Source organism: Oncorhynchus clarkii, chromosome 22 (genome assembly GCF_045791955.1).
Source record: "Oncorhynchus clarkii lewisi isolate Uvic-CL-2024 chromosome 22, UVic_Ocla_1.0, whole genome shotgun sequence".
Classification (NCBI taxonomy): Eukaryota; Metazoa; Chordata; class Actinopteri; order Salmoniformes; family Salmonidae; genus Oncorhynchus; species Oncorhynchus clarkii.
The window spans coordinates 16,765,052-16,781,971 of record NC_092168.1 but is presented as its reverse complement, the minus strand read 5'-3'; the positions used below and the strand labels follow the sequence as shown (position 1 = coordinate 16,781,971).

At 43.0% G+C, this 16,920-nt stretch overlaps 1 protein-coding gene across 2 annotated transcripts; it reads left to right on the top strand.

Annotated features, from left to right (window-relative positions):
- The first annotated feature begins 9,473 nt into the window (after positions 1-9,473).
- LOC139380480 (arginine and glutamate rich 1a) lies at positions 9,474-16,653 on the top strand. Of its 2 annotated transcripts, none has more exons than XM_071123177.1 (4): positions 9,474-10,030; positions 11,953-12,178; positions 14,522-14,605; positions 15,184-16,653. In XM_071123177.1, the coding sequence occupies exons 1-4, from the start codon at positions 9,699-9,701 to the stop codon at positions 15,346-15,348; spliced, it is 807 nt and encodes a 268-aa protein (XP_070979278.1). In that variant the 5' UTR covers positions 9,474-9,698; the 3' UTR covers positions 15,349-16,653. The 2 variants fall into 2 exon arrangements, with proteins under 2 accessions (XP_070979278.1, XP_070979277.1); XM_071123176.1 differs by having other exon boundaries at positions 9,485-10,030; positions 11,914-12,178.
- The last annotated feature ends 267 nt before the right edge of the window (positions 16,654-16,920 follow it).

The following is a 16,920-nucleotide window of genomic DNA, read 5'->3' as shown; positions in this document are numbered from 1 at the left end:
AGTCGGAGGAAATTGATTCGCTAGCTAAGGAGGGAGCAGGAGGGTGAAAGAAAGAGAGAGAGCGAGAGAGAGCGACAGTACAACTAAAACCTCCCCGCAGAATGCACTAACACACGCTAAGGATGAGGATAGGTCTCTTTTTACATGGTACAGGAAGTACCAACGTGACTGCCATGTCATAGGAAACATGGAGGGGAACTGCATCAAACAAAACAGAATTATGGATGTCATCATCACCACTATGTTTAGAAAGACATGACTCAATGATAAAAGTCGTGCCCCTCTTCAATTGGAATTGGTTTGGATACAAAATAGCAGACAAACTGACAAGGAAAATCTCTCTTTAGAGCACTTTCATTCTTAGCACAGGTACTGACCTCTCCATTGACTCACTGGACCACTGAGTTATGAGTGTTAAATATAGTAATGGCAGTTTATTTTTGGAGCAGCACTCCAAAGATTCAAGAGTTATCACAATGGCCTCATTTTGCCTGAGTAGGATGGTAATCTCACAGTTGTGATTGTATCATTGTCAAGTCATTTTGCCCCATTCATTCTGCCATAGACCGGCCTATGCCCCTATCTGTCCCTGCCTGTGCCTGTAGAATGACCTAAGATAAGAAAAACTCTACCTGATAACCCCAGCAAACATGACCCCATTCGCCCAATGTGCCTACAAGCCTACACAAGCCAGATACGGGCTAGCCCACAACAAGCCCACATCAACCCAACACAGGCTACCCCACACTAAGCCCAACATGGGCTAGCCTACACCAGACCAACACAGACTATTGAACACCAGCCAAACATGCCAGCCCATACCAAGCCCAGCTGCTTCACAATGTAGAGGCGGGGCTCATTTGAATTGGGGCTGTGGATTTAAATTCCCCAATTCATGTTGTTAAGTTAAAAAAGTAAAGTTAAAAAGTTAAAAAATCGCTGATAACATTCAAACCAATGAGGTTTCGGTGCTTTAAAGCCAATTATCTCGGAATAATCTTTCTGTCAGACAGAACCTTATAGGTCAAAGGTCACAAGTTATTTTTGTGCTACCGTTAGTGAGAGTGTCGTTCCAGTTTATCTGTTGTGATGTATGACATTAAAATAAAATGACTTGTACAGTGCCAATGATGAAGTCTGTAAGAAGACTGATAAGTGCACACGATATATATTGTAAACTTTCATTTTCTCCGGTGTTAATATATATGTATCAGTCAAAAGTTTGGATGCACCTGCTCATTCAAGGGTTTTTCTTTATCTTTACTGTTTTTACATTGTTGAATAATATTGGAGACATGAAAATGTGGAATAACACATATGGTAACCAAATAAACAAATCAAAATATATGTCATATTTGAGATTCTTCAAAGGAGCCACCCTTTGCCTTGATGACAGCTTTGCACACTCTTGGCATTCTCTCAACAAGCTTCATGAGGCATAATTTTCCAACAGTCTTGAAGGAGTTCCCACATATGATGAGCACTTGCTGGCTGCTTTTCCTTCACTCTGTGGTCCAACTCATCCCAAACCATCTCAATTGGGTTGAGGTCGGGGGATTGTGGAGGCCAGGTCATCTGATGCAGCACTCCATCACTCTCCTTGGTCAAATAGCCCTCACACACCCTGGAGGTGTTTTTGGGGTCATTGTCCTGTTGAAAAATAAATTATAGTCCCACTAAGAGCAAACCAGATGGGATGGCGTATCGCTGCAGAATGCTGTGGTAGCCATGCTGGTTAAGTGTGATTATCACAGTGTCACCAGCAAAGCACCGCCTTACCATCACACCTCCTCCTCCATGCTTCACGGTGGGAACCATACACGCTGAGATCATCCGTTCACCTACTCTGCGTCTGACAAAGACACGGTGGTTGTAACCAATCATTTCAAATTTGGACTCATCAGAGCAAAGGATAGATTTTCGCCGGTCTAATGTCCATTGCTCGTGTTTCTTGGCCCAAGCAAGTCTCTTATTCCTATTAGTGTCCTTTAGAAGTGGTTTCTTTGCATCAATTCGACCATGAATTAATGCAGTCTCCTCTGAACAGTTGATGTAGAGATGTGTCTGTTACTTGAAATCTGTGAAGTATTTATTTGGGCTTCAATCTGAGGCTGGTAACTCTAATGAATTGATCCTCTGCAACAGAGGTATCTCTGGGTCTTTCTATCCTGTGGCAGTCCTCATGAGAGCCAGGTTCATCATAGCGTTTGATGGTTTTTGCGACTGCACTTGAAGAAACTTTCAAAGTTCTTGAAATGTTTCGTATTGACTGACCTTCATGTCTTAAATGAATGATGCTGTCATTTCTCTTTGCTTATTTGAGCTGTTTTTGCCATAATATGGACCTGGTCTTTTACCAAATAAGGCTATATTCTGTATTCCACCCTACCATATCAGAGCACAAAAGCACAAAAGTCTCAAATGCATTAAGAGGGAAAGAAATTCCACAAATGAACTTTTAACAAGGAACAACTTTTAATTGAAATGCATTCCAGGTGACTACCTCATGAAACTGGTTGAGAGAATGCCAAGAGTGTACAAAGCTGTCATCAAGGCAAAGGGTGGCTACTTTGAAGAATCTCAAATATAAAACATATATTGATTTGTTTGTCTTTTATTTGTTACTACATGATTCAATTTCTGTTGTTTCAAAATGTGATGTCTTCATTATTATTTTACAATGTAGGAAAAGGTAAAAATAAAGAAAACCCTTGAATGAGTAGGTGTGACCACACTTTTGACTGGTACTGTACTGTATATACTGATTATACAGAACATTATGAATACCTGCTCTTTCTATGACATAGACTGTCCAGGTGAATACAGGTGAAATCTATGATCCCTTGTTGATGTTATACCTCTTAAGGATCTCTACAGATCGGTGTCACACCCGCGGGATGGTTGAGCTAATGTGCGCTAATGCGATTAGCATGAGGTTGTAAGTTACAAGAAAATTTCCCATGACATAGACATATCTGATATTCGCAGTAAGCGTAAATTATTGTTAATCTAACTGCACTGTCCAATTTACAGTAGCTATTACAGTGAAAGAATGGCATGCTATTTTTTGAGGAGAGTGCACAGTTATGAACTTGAAAAGTTATTAATAAACCAATCAGGCACATGGGGCAGTCTTGATACAACATTTTGAACAGAAATACAATGGTTCATTGGATCAGTCTAAAACTTTGCACATACACTGCTTCCATCTAGTGGCCAAAATCTAAATTGTTTCTTGGCTGGAATAATACATTATGTCATTCTCTTGCATTTCAAAGATTATGGTACAAAGAAAATACAAACAGTTGTTTTTTTCTTTGTATTATCTTTTACCAGATCTATATATATATCCTTGCTTCAGGTCCTGAGCTACAGGCAGTTAGATTTGGGTATGTCATTTTAGGTGAAAATTGAAAAAAAATGGGGTGGATCCTTGAATTCACTTCAATCAGTGTATATGAAGGGGATGAAACAGGTTACAGAAAGATTTTCTGAGAGAATTGAGAATTGAGACATGGAGTGTGTATGTGTGCCACTCAGAGGGAAAATGGGCAAGACAAAATATTTAAGTGCCTTTGAGCGGGGTATGGTAGTAGGTGCCAGGCGCACTGGTTTGTGTCAAAAACTGCAACGCTGCTGGGTTTTTCACGCTCAAAAGTTTCCCGTATGTATCAAAGTTGCTTGTTGCTGTCATATAGTTGCTTATTGCTGTCATATATATAGACACACACACTGACTGCACAAAATATTAAGAACACCGTCCTAATATTGAGTTGCACCCCCTTCAGAACAACCTCAATTCGTTGCTGCATGGGCTCTTACAAGGTTTTGAAAGCTTTCCACAGGGATGCTGGCCCATGTTGACTCCAATGCTTCCCACAGTTGTGTGTAGTGGGCTGGGTGTCCTTTGTGTGGTGGACCACTGTTGTCTTTCTGATACAATGTAACATCCAGCCAATTCAAAACAGTCAGTTTTGAGCATTCTGTGTCTTTTCGTTGAGCCGGATAATTTGGCTCCCAAACGGCTGTTCATTCAAAATGCTTGAAAAATGACCTAGAACCATGGAAATTGCAAATCTCTAGTACTGTAAAGCCAAAACAGTAGGCCACCATTATGTCAGATCTTCGTATGCACGTTCAAAATACATTTTTAACCATCCAAATTTACGCACTGCAAAAATGAGTGTGCTCCAGAATGACGTGCTCCCCCCACTATTTATTGTTTCTGCAGTGATGATTCACCATCTTCGGAGAATGGTTTCCTAACTTATGGATGAGTTAGCTGACAACGTCAGGAAAACAATGTGGACGCTTCAATGGGGCAGAAGTCCGTGAGTTCTGGATGGCCAGATAGCTACCAACAATGTTTTGAGTGGTTTTCACTAACTTCATGTCAATGGTAATATGGCAAAAAATATTGCTATCTAGCTAACCAACAACTGTAACAATGGATCAGAGAGACAAGTGCTCATTGTGCAAATGTATTTATGTTTCAATAAACATTGGATATTAAATATAGTTTACATGTTGTCAACAATTTAAGCCAACCCCGTCTGTTTTGCCCCATAGTTGCACACACGTCGGTTTTGTTGCTAAACAATCAACCCATCTATATGCCGATAATCGTTGTTTGAAGCAAAAAAAAGCAGTCGTAGCAGTATGCAAATCAGGGAACCATCGATGCGATTCAGTTCCCAACGTTCACCAAAAAGAGCTCAAAAAGAGCTGTTCGTTCGCGAACGAACTGTTACTTAAAAGGATGGGCTTATTTCAGGCAAAGTGAGGGCTGCCGTTGGGGTCCCCTGCCTCCGGGCCAATGTAGAGCCTATGAGGAAAGGTGCATCGGCCAATGTGGACATCCTACATGGGTCCAATGTTTTTACTCGCATTGGGCTCACATGGTACCCATGTGGGAATGTTTGCTGGGAAAGGATGGGCTTATTTCAAGCAAAGTGAGGGCTCCTCTCACCAGATATGGGCTGTCCACGCTAGGTCACACTGGACCAATGTGGAGCGAATGTGGGCAGCCTACATGGGGCCAACATTTTATCCAGCATGTGGACATGTTTGCTGGGACGTATCTCAGCTGAAAATAACATTCAGAGATTAACACAGATAAATACTGAGACACATGTAGACACTGAGTGCTCTGAAAAGGGTTAAACTATAAACTGCTACAGGTCCATTTAGATCAGTTAGCTATCTTGAAAACTAAGACACAACATGTTTTTGTAACGTAATTAAACTACTTAATGTAGAAGTGCTGTGGCATAGTTAGTTATTGCTCTATCCACCTGTTCCAAATAACTACCCATATGATGTGCAACAATTCACTAAACACATATTCTCATTGTATATTGTTTATGGCAGGGGACAGGTATTCAAATCCAAGCCTGGAGGTTCTGTCACTGCTGGTTTTCTGTTCTACAATTAATTGCACCCACCTGGTGTCCAGAGGAGGTTGAGGGGAGGAAGGCTGGTGTCCCAGGTCTAAATCAGTCCTTGATTTGAAGGGAATAATGAATATTAGCAGTGGCACTGGCTTTGTGGTGCAGATATGGAATTTATCTGGTTTAGTTGTACAGTATGAGTGGGAAGGCCTATCAGAGAGGAATCGGAAAAGTATACCAAAATCATTGGAACTATATGCATAATGCAGAAATTCTGATGAAGTAAGAATCTTAGGCCTGCTATCTCCCATCACTGATGGTAGGCTCGCTATTCTGTAACACCTGACTTTATATTCATGTTATTTCAAGGATTTCAAAATATGCTACATCTACTCACGGTTATGACTAGATGGAGTACAGCTGAACAGAAGTGACTTTAGGTAGCAGGTTAGGATAACTTATGCAGCTTATGGTCTTATGGTCTTTTTTTGTGTGCAGTCCGGACCAAACTTGATTTTAACATCCAAGGATGTTGATTCTTGGTCCCGTCCGGACCAAATCTGAAGCAAACATAGATGTCTGTTTGGTTCAGATTTGGTCCAGACCAATCATAGAAATCTACAGTGCATTCAGAAAGTACACTGTAGAAATGTTTGCAAATTTATAAACAAATAAAAACAGAAATACCTTATTTACATAAGTATTCAGACCCTTTTCTATGACACTCAAAATTGAGTTCAGGTGCATCCTGTTTCCATTGATCATCCTTGTGATGCTTCTACAACTTCATTGGAGTTCACCTGTGGTAAATTCAATTGATTGTACATGATTTGGAAAGGCACACACCTGTCTATATAAGGTCCAACAGTTGACAGTGCATGTCAGTGCAAAAGCCAAGCCATGAGGTCGAAATAATTATCTGTAGATTGTGTTGAGGAACAGATCTGGGAGAAGGGTACCAAAATATTTCTGCAGCATTAAAGATCCCCAAAAACACAGTGGCCTCCATAATTCTTAAATAGAAGAGTTCCTAGAGTTGGCCACTAGCCAAACTGAGCAATCGGGTGAGAAGGGCCTTGGTCAGGGAGGTGACCAAGAACCCGATGCTCACTCCGACAGAGCTCCAGAGTTCCTCTGTTGAGATTGGAGAACCTTCTAGAAGGACAACCATCTCTGCAGCACTCAACCAATCAGGCCTTTATGGTAGAGTGGCCAGACGGAAGCCCCTCCTCAGTAAAATGCACATGACAGCCTACTTGGAGTTTGCCAAAAGGCACCTAAAGGAGTCTCAGACCATGAGAGACAAGATTCTCTGGTCTGATGAAACCAAGATTAAACTCTTTGGCCTGAATGCCAATCGTCACTTCTGGAGGAAACCTGGCACCATCCCGATGGTGAAGCATGGTGGGGGCAGCATCATACAGTGGCAATGTTATTCAGAGGAAGGGACTGGAAGACCAGTCAGGATCGAGGGAAAGATGAACGGAGCAAAGTACAGAGAGATCCTTGATGGAAAACCTTCTCCAGAGGGCTCAGATCCTCAGACTGGGGTGAAGGTTCACCTTCCAACAGGACAACGACCCTAATCACATAGCCAAGACAATGCATGAATGGCTTCGGGACAAGTCTCTGAATGTCCTTGAGTAGCCGAGCCAGAGGCGGACTTGAACGCAATCGAACATCACAGGAGAGTCCTGAAAATAGCTGTGCAGCGACGCTCCCCCCCCCAACCTGACAGAGCTTGAGAGGATCTGCAGAGAGGAATGGGGGAAAACTACCCAAATACAGGTGTGCTAAGCTTGTAGCATCATTCCCAAGAAGACTCGAAGCTGTAATCGCTGCCAAAAGTGCTTCAACAGAAAACTGAGTAAAGGGTCTGAGCACTTACGTAAATGTAATATTTCAGTTTTTTATACATTTGCATAAATGTTCATTGCTATTATGGGTTAGTGTGTGTAGACTGATGAGGGGAAAAAATAGCTGAAAATACAATACTTTTGATTTTGGAAAATCAATTTCACAGCGGTTTAGATGGTATAATGATTTTCTACATCATACTTGCTTGGTTATTTTGTCACGTAAACTGAAATTAGGCAAAGAATTAGAATTTTATCAAGTGCAGCTTTAAGGAGTGGCTCTCCCATAAGGCACCAATGTGATAGCAGCTGGGTCTGGTCTACAAAGTTAATTGACAGTATATGAACCCGAAAAAGGGAGCCTATGAAATGTCTTACCTCATCCTTCTTGTTTGAATCTGCTATGTTGTCTGTGCATTCAGTTCAGTTAAACGTTTGCTACGTTTTGTAACGGTTTGTACTGAACGACGACATTTTTCCTCAAAACGTTCTTCAACCTTTTCGAATAAACTTTGGTCGCGTTTCACTGCTCAGATGTTGCATGCATCAACCAATGGTTGTTCACTGACAGTTCGCTATGACATATGATGTGGTTAACCTATACTTAAAATACCTATCTAGGCGTTGTAAGATTTGGCATGTATCAGCAACACCTGGGCAGAGGAATGCACCCTTTTAGATACGTTTGCTCCATTTGGTGGATGTGACGGGTGCGGCATGAAGCATTGAGTGACGTATTTAATGCGCAGCACTGCATTTTGAACCCAAAACCCAACATCTCCCCGTTTTTCAACTGGTCTTTCAGAACAGCACCGCTTCAGTTTAATTGAACGTTGCATTATGTTTTTTGTTGTTGTGTTGAACGCAGCCCTTGTTACAGATCAAGTGGACCATTTCTAAATTGATTTGGGGGAATGTCAGATCAGGTGACCTCGATCAGGCGTTCACTGGCAAATTCAGTGTGATGATGATTTGGTTCTGTCTGACCCAAATATTTGTATATACACTTGATTGCTATTTACGGAACACCGTGCCTAAGCCACTGTGCCTCCATCTTGGCATTCCCCCACCAGCGTAACAAATATTTTGGAAGCTATAGAAAGCCATTTATTAATGTCTACATTCGTTTTTGCCACATGTATTATATTACAGACACCTAAATGCATACATTTAAATTATATTATGTGAGCTAAACATAAAAATGAAAACAATTATTACAAAAATTACATTACTAAAGTTACTGACCCACTACAACAACAAAAACATGTAATAGACTGGTTAGCTGACAACATCACGAAAACGATGCACACGCTTCAGTGGGGCAGAAGTTCATGTGTTGTTGTGATTCGGGATGGCCAGATAGCAAGCGGTAATGACAAGAAGCTGCCATGTGGGGAATCATAGTTTTTTAATTTGTTTTATTAAAAATGTATTTAACCTTTATTTAACTAGGCAAGTCGGTTAAGAACAAATTCTTATTTACAATGACAGCCTACCCTGGGCCAATTTTGCGCCGCCCTATGGGACTCCCAATCACGGCCAGTTGTGATACAGCCTGGAATCGAACCAGGTACTGTAGTGACGCCTCGAGCACTGAGATGCAGTGCTTTAGACTGCTGCACCACTCGGCTCTTTTCAGCTATATTTATCTTCTTTTTGATATGTCTTGTTTTGAAGTGTTTTGACTGATGTCATGTCTATGCTAGTAGGACTCAAATACGCTAGCTAGCTAACCAACAACTGTAATGATATTTGAGAGACAACAAGTGCTCATTGTGCACATTTATGTTTTCAATAAACATTGGTGACAAAATATAGTTGTACATGTTGTAAAATTCTAAGCCAAACCAGTTCATTTTGCCCCATAGATCGCACATCGGTTTTGTTGCTTCTATTGAAAAACTATAGAATGTCATTCATTCCTATGGGGGATAGAGCCTACTGGGGAGTGCCAATATGGCCGACTGGTGGCTTCAAAGCATAGACTGTAAAAAAATAAAAAAAACTTTCAATGGCCAATAAATAGCATCATCAATCCAGGGTTTATATACATGATTGGTCTGACCACACTCCTGTCAATTCACCTCCTTGATGTTATCAAACGACGTTATCAAAAATTATTTTTTAACTACATTTAATTTCCATCATGCTGCATATAGCACAGCCGAGTTCAACTCAGCACAGGCGAGGCAGATTCTGAAGATAGTCGGAAAAGGCCGAATGCATTGCATTGTGGGAAAAGGGAGCTTGTCGCCATCTTGCTTTAGCGCCGCAGATTATCAGGGCAGAATAAAAACCACGTTCGAATGAAACATTTTGAGACATACGAATGGTTTAGCAATACAGTTTGAGCAAATATTGCAGGTAGTGAGGTGTAAGAGTATCACCGTGCTATTTCCAACGATAGAACTAGCTAACTGGGAACGTTCGACTTGAGGAGGTAACGTTAGCCATGGGTCGCTCGAGGAGTCGCAGTTCGTCCCGTTCCAAACACTCCAAAAGCAGCAAGCACAGCAAAAAACGGAGCCGGTCGCGTTCAAGGGACAAGGAGAGGTCCAAGAAGCGATCCAAGTCCCGTGAAGCGAAGAGGAACCGGCGCAGAGAGTCGCGTTCTCGTTCCCGGTCAGCCACAGTCTCGACCCGCAGGGAAAGGGAGAGAGCGGTCACACCGCCGGAGAGAATCGACATATTCGGCAGGACGTTGAGCAAGAGAAGCGCCTTGGACGAAAAACAGAGAAAAGAGGAGGAGGAGAAGAAGGTTGAGATGGAAAGACAGAGGAAGATGTGAGTCGTAACTGAATATTCTATACAATATGAAAGACATGCTAACTAGCTTGCTACATTCGCTAGTTAGCTACAATGCTAATAGACCCGTCCATACACTCAGGCATAGGCGTTAGTTAGCAAGCTAGTAAACTGGCTAGCTAACGTTAGCTACTTGTCTTGTGAGAGGAGGCCCAAATCAGCTATGCAAGCCTACAACACTAACGTTAGTACCTGCACCATTAGCCAACCAGCTAACTAATTAAGGCACTTGGCTGCAAATCACATGTTTCTTTAGTCTGATAATGGGATGTATACATTTCAAATCCTTTTATCATGCATCTAGTAACTATACATTTGTGTATTTGTGCGTAAGTGGCAATCTGAGTGGCCACATTGTGTGTATATATATCATGTTTCATGCATCACATTCATGCATCACAATTCAACGATTTAGTGACGATATCAACGATCTAAGGATGACGTGACAGATTTCTCTGGCTAGCTTACGTGTCCTCAAAAAGGTTGTCAACAATATTAATCCTGGCTCCAAGCTGTGCCTTGTGTGACATTTTATTTCCAAATTGAGTTAATACATTTTAATGTCATAATTATAATTTAGGCCTAATCACTGGTTAAATGAAACAGTTGAAAGGGGAGGGAAGGGCGTCAACTACAGTAAGTTGCTCCCCTGTCAAATGAGACATTTCAGGTATGCCCCTCTGGCTCTCAACCACTGAAGTCCAACCACTGGACTTTCATCTGGCCCCTGCAACACTAAGATTGACTGTCAGCTAAAAGTAGCATTCTGAGTGACTTATGATAAGCTACAGTTCAGTCAGGAAATGTAATAATGAACGATCAGACAACTTCATCTGTTATATTTGTTTCTCAACAAAATTCCTTCACTTGTCTTGCTGCATTATCCAGGTGTCACACAATTTAAGTGCAATTTGGGGGGAAACTACTTTTGTAGTAGGTGTCTGTGTGTGTACATCTTTTCTGCTATAGCGAGCACCTCACATAATGCCCACGCCTTGTCTGTTTGTAGGCAGGTGATATTGGTCTGACAGAAATAAAGACTGGGGGAAGCAGCTGTTGTGCACCTTTTGGCCAGTGGCTGATTGACACCTGATACTTACAACACAGTAGTCATCTAGTCTGCTGTGTCCTTTTACTGGCTAACCACAGGGCTACTTAACCAGCCACACAATGTCCAATAAAGACATGGATACCAGATAAGCAAGGACCCGGGTTTTAGGTTTCCTGGTTATGTTTGACTAAACCAAATTAAATCGGAAAGGGGGACCGTGTTTTCAGTTGTGCCTGAAGCAATGTGACAACAATCACGTCCTTTTGATAGGGCAGCTGAAATGGTTTAAATCCGTGCCTTGTGTTCATGTGCACAAACCAACTTCCCTCGAGCATGCCTTTTGGACTGACCCACACCTAGCTTTACCCCCCAGTCTTCTGCTGCTCTGGACAGGCTCACTTCCTCCCACGAAAGTTGGGGGGGGGGGGGGGGGGTGTTGTCTTGTCATATCAGGACTCTCTTATCTCCTGTTGTCCAGGGTGTCTGTCTAGTCAATGGGGTAAATCTGTTTCCCCATGCACATTTAGTACATATTCCATAGTGCCATGTGCTGTAATTCAATCCCAAAACAATGAAACACTAAGTTAAACCTTTATATAGATATAGATATATATGTAGATGTATACTTGGGGGGAAAAAATGTTTTTGTATACTTGTAGTATACTTGTAAGTAGTTTTATAACCCTGATAAGCTTACAAATGCACAATTCCCAGAGGTTGTTTCTGTAGAAATCTGGCTTTTAGGGTACATTGATTCAACGGTAACTGAATATGCATTGATCGTGTCATGTCACTTTTGCTACCATGTCAGCAACCCTCCCCTCTTTCTCTCCCCACCCATGCCGTGCAGCCGTCAGGTGGAGATAGAGGAGAAGCTGATCGAGGAGGAGACGGCGCGTCGCGTGGAGGAGCTGGTGGCCAAGCGGGTGGAGGAGGAGCTGGAGAAACGTAGGGACGAGATCGAGCGGGAGGTGCTGCGGCGTGTGGAGGAGGCCAAGCGCATCATGGAGCGCCAGCTGTTGGAGGAGCTGGAGAGACAGAGGCATGCCGAGCTGCAGGCCCAGAAGGCCAGAGAGGTAACGCTCGGTCGTTGGGAACGCAGTCGTCTCCCCCCCACCCCTCCCCACTTTTCTGGAAAGTGGGGTCCCCCCTTCCCCCGACATGGCCATGGCACAAGTTTCACTTCTACATGGAGGGTGTGGGGGTATTGCATTGCTGTCATGGCTGAGGGTCAGTACAGGATAGGTGGGATGGGTGATAGAGTTCTGTGAGCTTCGGAAGTTGTAGATTGAGTGATTTTAAAAGGGCAAGAGCCCAGGTTTCCACTTAGGTAGTAGATTGAAAGCGAAATGGACAATATTTGGCAGTTGACAGTCAAAGTAAGACTGGGGGATTCAGGTGAAACTTTTGCCATGGCAGACATGAGAATTTACAGACTTCATCCCTTTATTCAATCTCATAAATCTCCCTCCTTCCCCATTCATAGTTATTCATAACTTTTATTTTCATTATTGTAAATGTCTCCTTTTTACATCTCTAATAAAGAGCTCTCTTCAAATTGACATTCCATTCAGTCACTTTCTCTGTTTGTGTCCAATATTCAGTGCACATTTTTATTCCCCCAGGTAGGCAGCGAGCACAGGTTTGCCCAACCACAAACAAATAGGGATGAGAAGCTTTGGCTTATTAGTGACAAATCAGTCCCCTATAGCCCAATTAGCTTTTTTCTATTTCTTGTTCTAGTGGCTAGTGTGGACTGTAGTCTTCTTGAGGCCCTTCACTTTGCTGAGTAGACTAGACGCTGGGCCTTCTTCTCTCTCCAGGCTTCATTAATGAGGGCCATGGTTTGTACAGTCATAATGTTATGTGAATGAGAGGAGCAGCCAATGTCCAGCGACCCTGACTCAAACAGGAATCGGCCAGTGGCTCGGTACTAATCGGGTGAGAAATGTGGCCCCAGTGCGCCTCGCTGAGCTCTCCCTCCCCCATCTCTCCTATTCAGATCCCCCCCCCCCACACACACACACACACATCCTAGACGTACCTTTTGGGAAGGGAGGGTAATAGTTACTTTGACACTAGGAAGGCCGCTTTCTGTTTTGAGTGAATTTTGTTTTAATAGGCTACAATTACATACACAGTTTAGTTTATTGTGTCCTTTAAAGTTGATATTATCCTCCCCGCTCTTAATAATCCTTGTTTTGAAAAGCTCCCATTAGAAGGCATCCGCTCTGGAATACATAACAATGACGGACCTCCATTTCCAGTTTCCTGTTTGCAAGGTCAACAATCTCTGGTCTATCCCTGTCTGTTAACCCTCTTTCTTTATTTAATATTCCTTTTTTTGTGTTGAAACTAACTTGTTTTTAAAGAAAAACGACAACAAATGTACTCTTTGTGACGTCCTCATGACTTGCTTCTCCTTAGGGGTGTTTTTTTTATTAAAAAAAAAATTTTGTTCATGATTTTGATTTTGGACACAACTTGTGTTAACACCACCTTCTTTAACACCTTTTGACCTGAACTGGCCTGCAGACAGCTCCCAGCTCACTCACGTACTGTACTGTGTTCAGCCCTACTCCTCCGCACAGTACTGCTCCACTGTACTGTACACCACTGTACTCTGCTGCTGCATTATGTTGTCTCGATGTGAGCTGAGAGCGAGAGCGGCTTTAAAGAGTCACTGCGAGCTGGGCGGCAGGCTAGCAGTACAGAGATCAGTTTTAAAGAGGAAGGCCACAGGCGGGCCTGGCGCGTATGGCAGCCCCCCTCCCCTCCCCAGGAGCGCTTCTGTCTCTGCAGGGGACACAGTCTGGACGAGACAGTAAATATTCAACCGTTTAATGACGAATGCTTTCACCAGTTGTGTAGGTACACAGGCAAGGAAAATGCGTAGGTATACGTACATTGGTGAGCCAAAACTATTCACTCCTTTTTTGTATCCTTTTTCTCTTTATTATTGATGATGATGATGATAAGAGGCAAATAGATTTTTTAGAATGTTTTGTCTTTTTATATCTGTTTCTGTCTGAGTGTGCCGAGTGGGTTTCCCTTTTAATGTCTTAATGATCAAGTGAAGGCTAAAGGGGTGATTGAGGGATTCCTATGTGGGAGGGTATTGTCACGAATAGCGGGAGAGAGAAAAAAAAGGGGGGTTATTTTTCCCTTTTGACAAATTTTGTTCTCCTGTGTTCTAAAAGCATTGCCGGTTGATTGCGAGAAAGAATGGGAAAGATTGGTTATGATGTGCGAGGGAGAGCCTGAGCAGACTCCTTTTGTGGTAGGATGAAGACAAGTGAGTGTGCCAATGTGTGCGTGTATGTTGAGAGGTCAATGATGTGGGAGTGTGTGTCTGTGCAGGGATGTTGTGCGGCCGTAGCCTGTGTGCGCGCTAACATGGCATCGTGTCACCCCTTTAGGAGGAAGAAACATCCAAACGGGAGGAGCTGGAGAAAATCTTGGAGGAGAATAACCGCAAGATTGCCGATGCTCAGGCCAAGCTGGTACGCCCTCTTCTACTCGCCTCTGCTTCTCCTCTCTTTTCTGTACAAAGAGAGAAATATATTTAGCTACTTTCCCAAACCCCAAAATGCAAACGGGGCAATTCCATGATGAAATGTGGTCGTGCTGATATTGAAATACGTGGTCATTGTAGATTTCATGCGAAAGTGGTATTGGCATTTTTGTTATGAAATTGAGGTTATTGACAGATTGCCAGGGAAACTCAAGTACAACGTAGTATTGCATTCTGGCATAGGTTTTACATTGATGGTTATCAGTAGCCGTTAACAATAATTGTTTTCCCCTTGCCTGTTTATATTCTGTCTGGCACTTAACTCGTTTGTAAGATTTATTTATTTGATTTGGACACGACATGGACACGCCAAGATTGTAGTAAACAAGGCAGAAAGCAAAACAAACAGATTATATTTAATATCTCAAGGCTAATATCAAACATCTCAAGGCTAATATCAAACAGTCTATCAAAAGTAACAGCAAACAGTTTGTAGCATTTTGGCAGTGCAGGATCGCTATCCTGAACTGACCCGTTGTTCTCTGTGTGTGTGTGTCTCCCCACCAGGCCGAGGAGCAGTTGCGTATCGTAGAGGAGCAGAGAAAGATTCACGAGGAGAGGATGAAGCTGGATCAGGATCGCCAGCGGCAGCAGAAGGAGGAGCAGAAAATGATCCTGGGCAAGGGAAAGTCCCGGCCCAAGCTCTCCTTCTCCCTCAAGGCCACCGAATGAGCCTCTCATCCCTCCTCTTGCACTCCTCCATCCCCCCCAGTGCTCACCTTCTCCTCCTCTCTGGAACGCTCGCTGTGTGTTTTTAAGTGTGGAAAGCTGAACGAAGGGCTGCCGGAAGAGCCATGGCTCCTTTCCTGTCACGCACCTCCCTGCTTTACAGACCTTTCCCAACCAAGCCTTGGAGGGACGGATGCCCGCACACCGTCTAACACCTGTCTCGCCCCCTGACCCCCCCCTCCCTCTCCTCGGCCTCTCTCAACCCCCCCCCATTTTTAAGGATTTAAGGATCTGAACTGTCGTGTAGAAAGCTGTCACTACTTGGTTCTGCCCTTACTTAGGTCTTACTTTGAACAGTAAGCAAGCTAGGACAGAAACTCATAACTTGTGTGTGTGTGTCCAGTTAAGGCTCATTAAAACTTTGTGGGTGGTTTGGGAGTTGGCCTGGGTTTTCCTGTGCCGTGTGTGTCTAACGTAGAAAGCTGACAAGGCAGGGGTAACATATGCAGTAAAGCACACAGTCACCTCCACTTTAGCTGACAGGATTGTCTTCCACCTCCCTTCACCTCACATCTGCTCTGATGATTGATCCTCGTGTTTTTACCAAGTTTCTACAATGTTTTGCTCCTTGGTAGTTTAGCGGCAAATAGAAAAACCAAGCATGTGATCAAAGACGCTCTGCTGCACAGGTGAACCCAGGCCAATTCCCAAACTGCCCATAGAGTGGCTCCGGGGCGCGTTGCAGGATTGGAACGGGATATGATGCATCTCATCCATGGTCAGGAGGGGGGGGGGGGGGCACAGACATTTCCTGTATGATGTAATATTAGAATTGCTGTGATTTGGTGTCCTACTCCTGTAAAATAGAAATGAATCCACACAACAACGAAAGACAAGCGCGACAGGGATTTATAATCTTGCATCATTTTACTGAACTCTTAACTGTTCAATCGCCGAGTGAATTGTTCTCTCAAGTCAAGTAGACGGTGGAAGCAGTGCACCTCTGTTCCTTAGTTTTGGTGTAGTATATTAACCTCGCCCTTAAAGGGTCCCCTTAAAATGACTATTGGTTCGTAAAGGATGTCCAAGTCCAGGTAAGATTCACTAGCTACATGTTGAGATCTAACCAGGTGGATGTGCATGTTTGGATGTGTGTGTGTGTGTGTGTGTCAGTATGTCTGACTGGCTGATCTCTGGTAGGTTTAAGGGGCTTCTTGAGTAAGTGAAACTTGTCTTGTGGTAATTTTCCTGATTGTGTTAATGGGAACTGAACAATACACCAATAAAACCATTGAATGCGTACAACTCTCAGATTGTGGTTTTTAGTCAATGGTTATTTCCTCATGTCAATTGCTGCATTTACATAGGCAGCTCAATTATTAGCAAAATATCTGATTGGTCAAAAGATGAAGGTGCAGAAGATACAGCTAATGTATCACTTTTTGCTCATCGAATAGGATTTCCTTACTGGATCTCTCCACACACATTCCAGGGGAGTTCACCTTTCAGCTGGATTACAGTTTGTAACCCCTTTTAGAGATATTATATTTACTTGTCAAATAATAACATATTGTT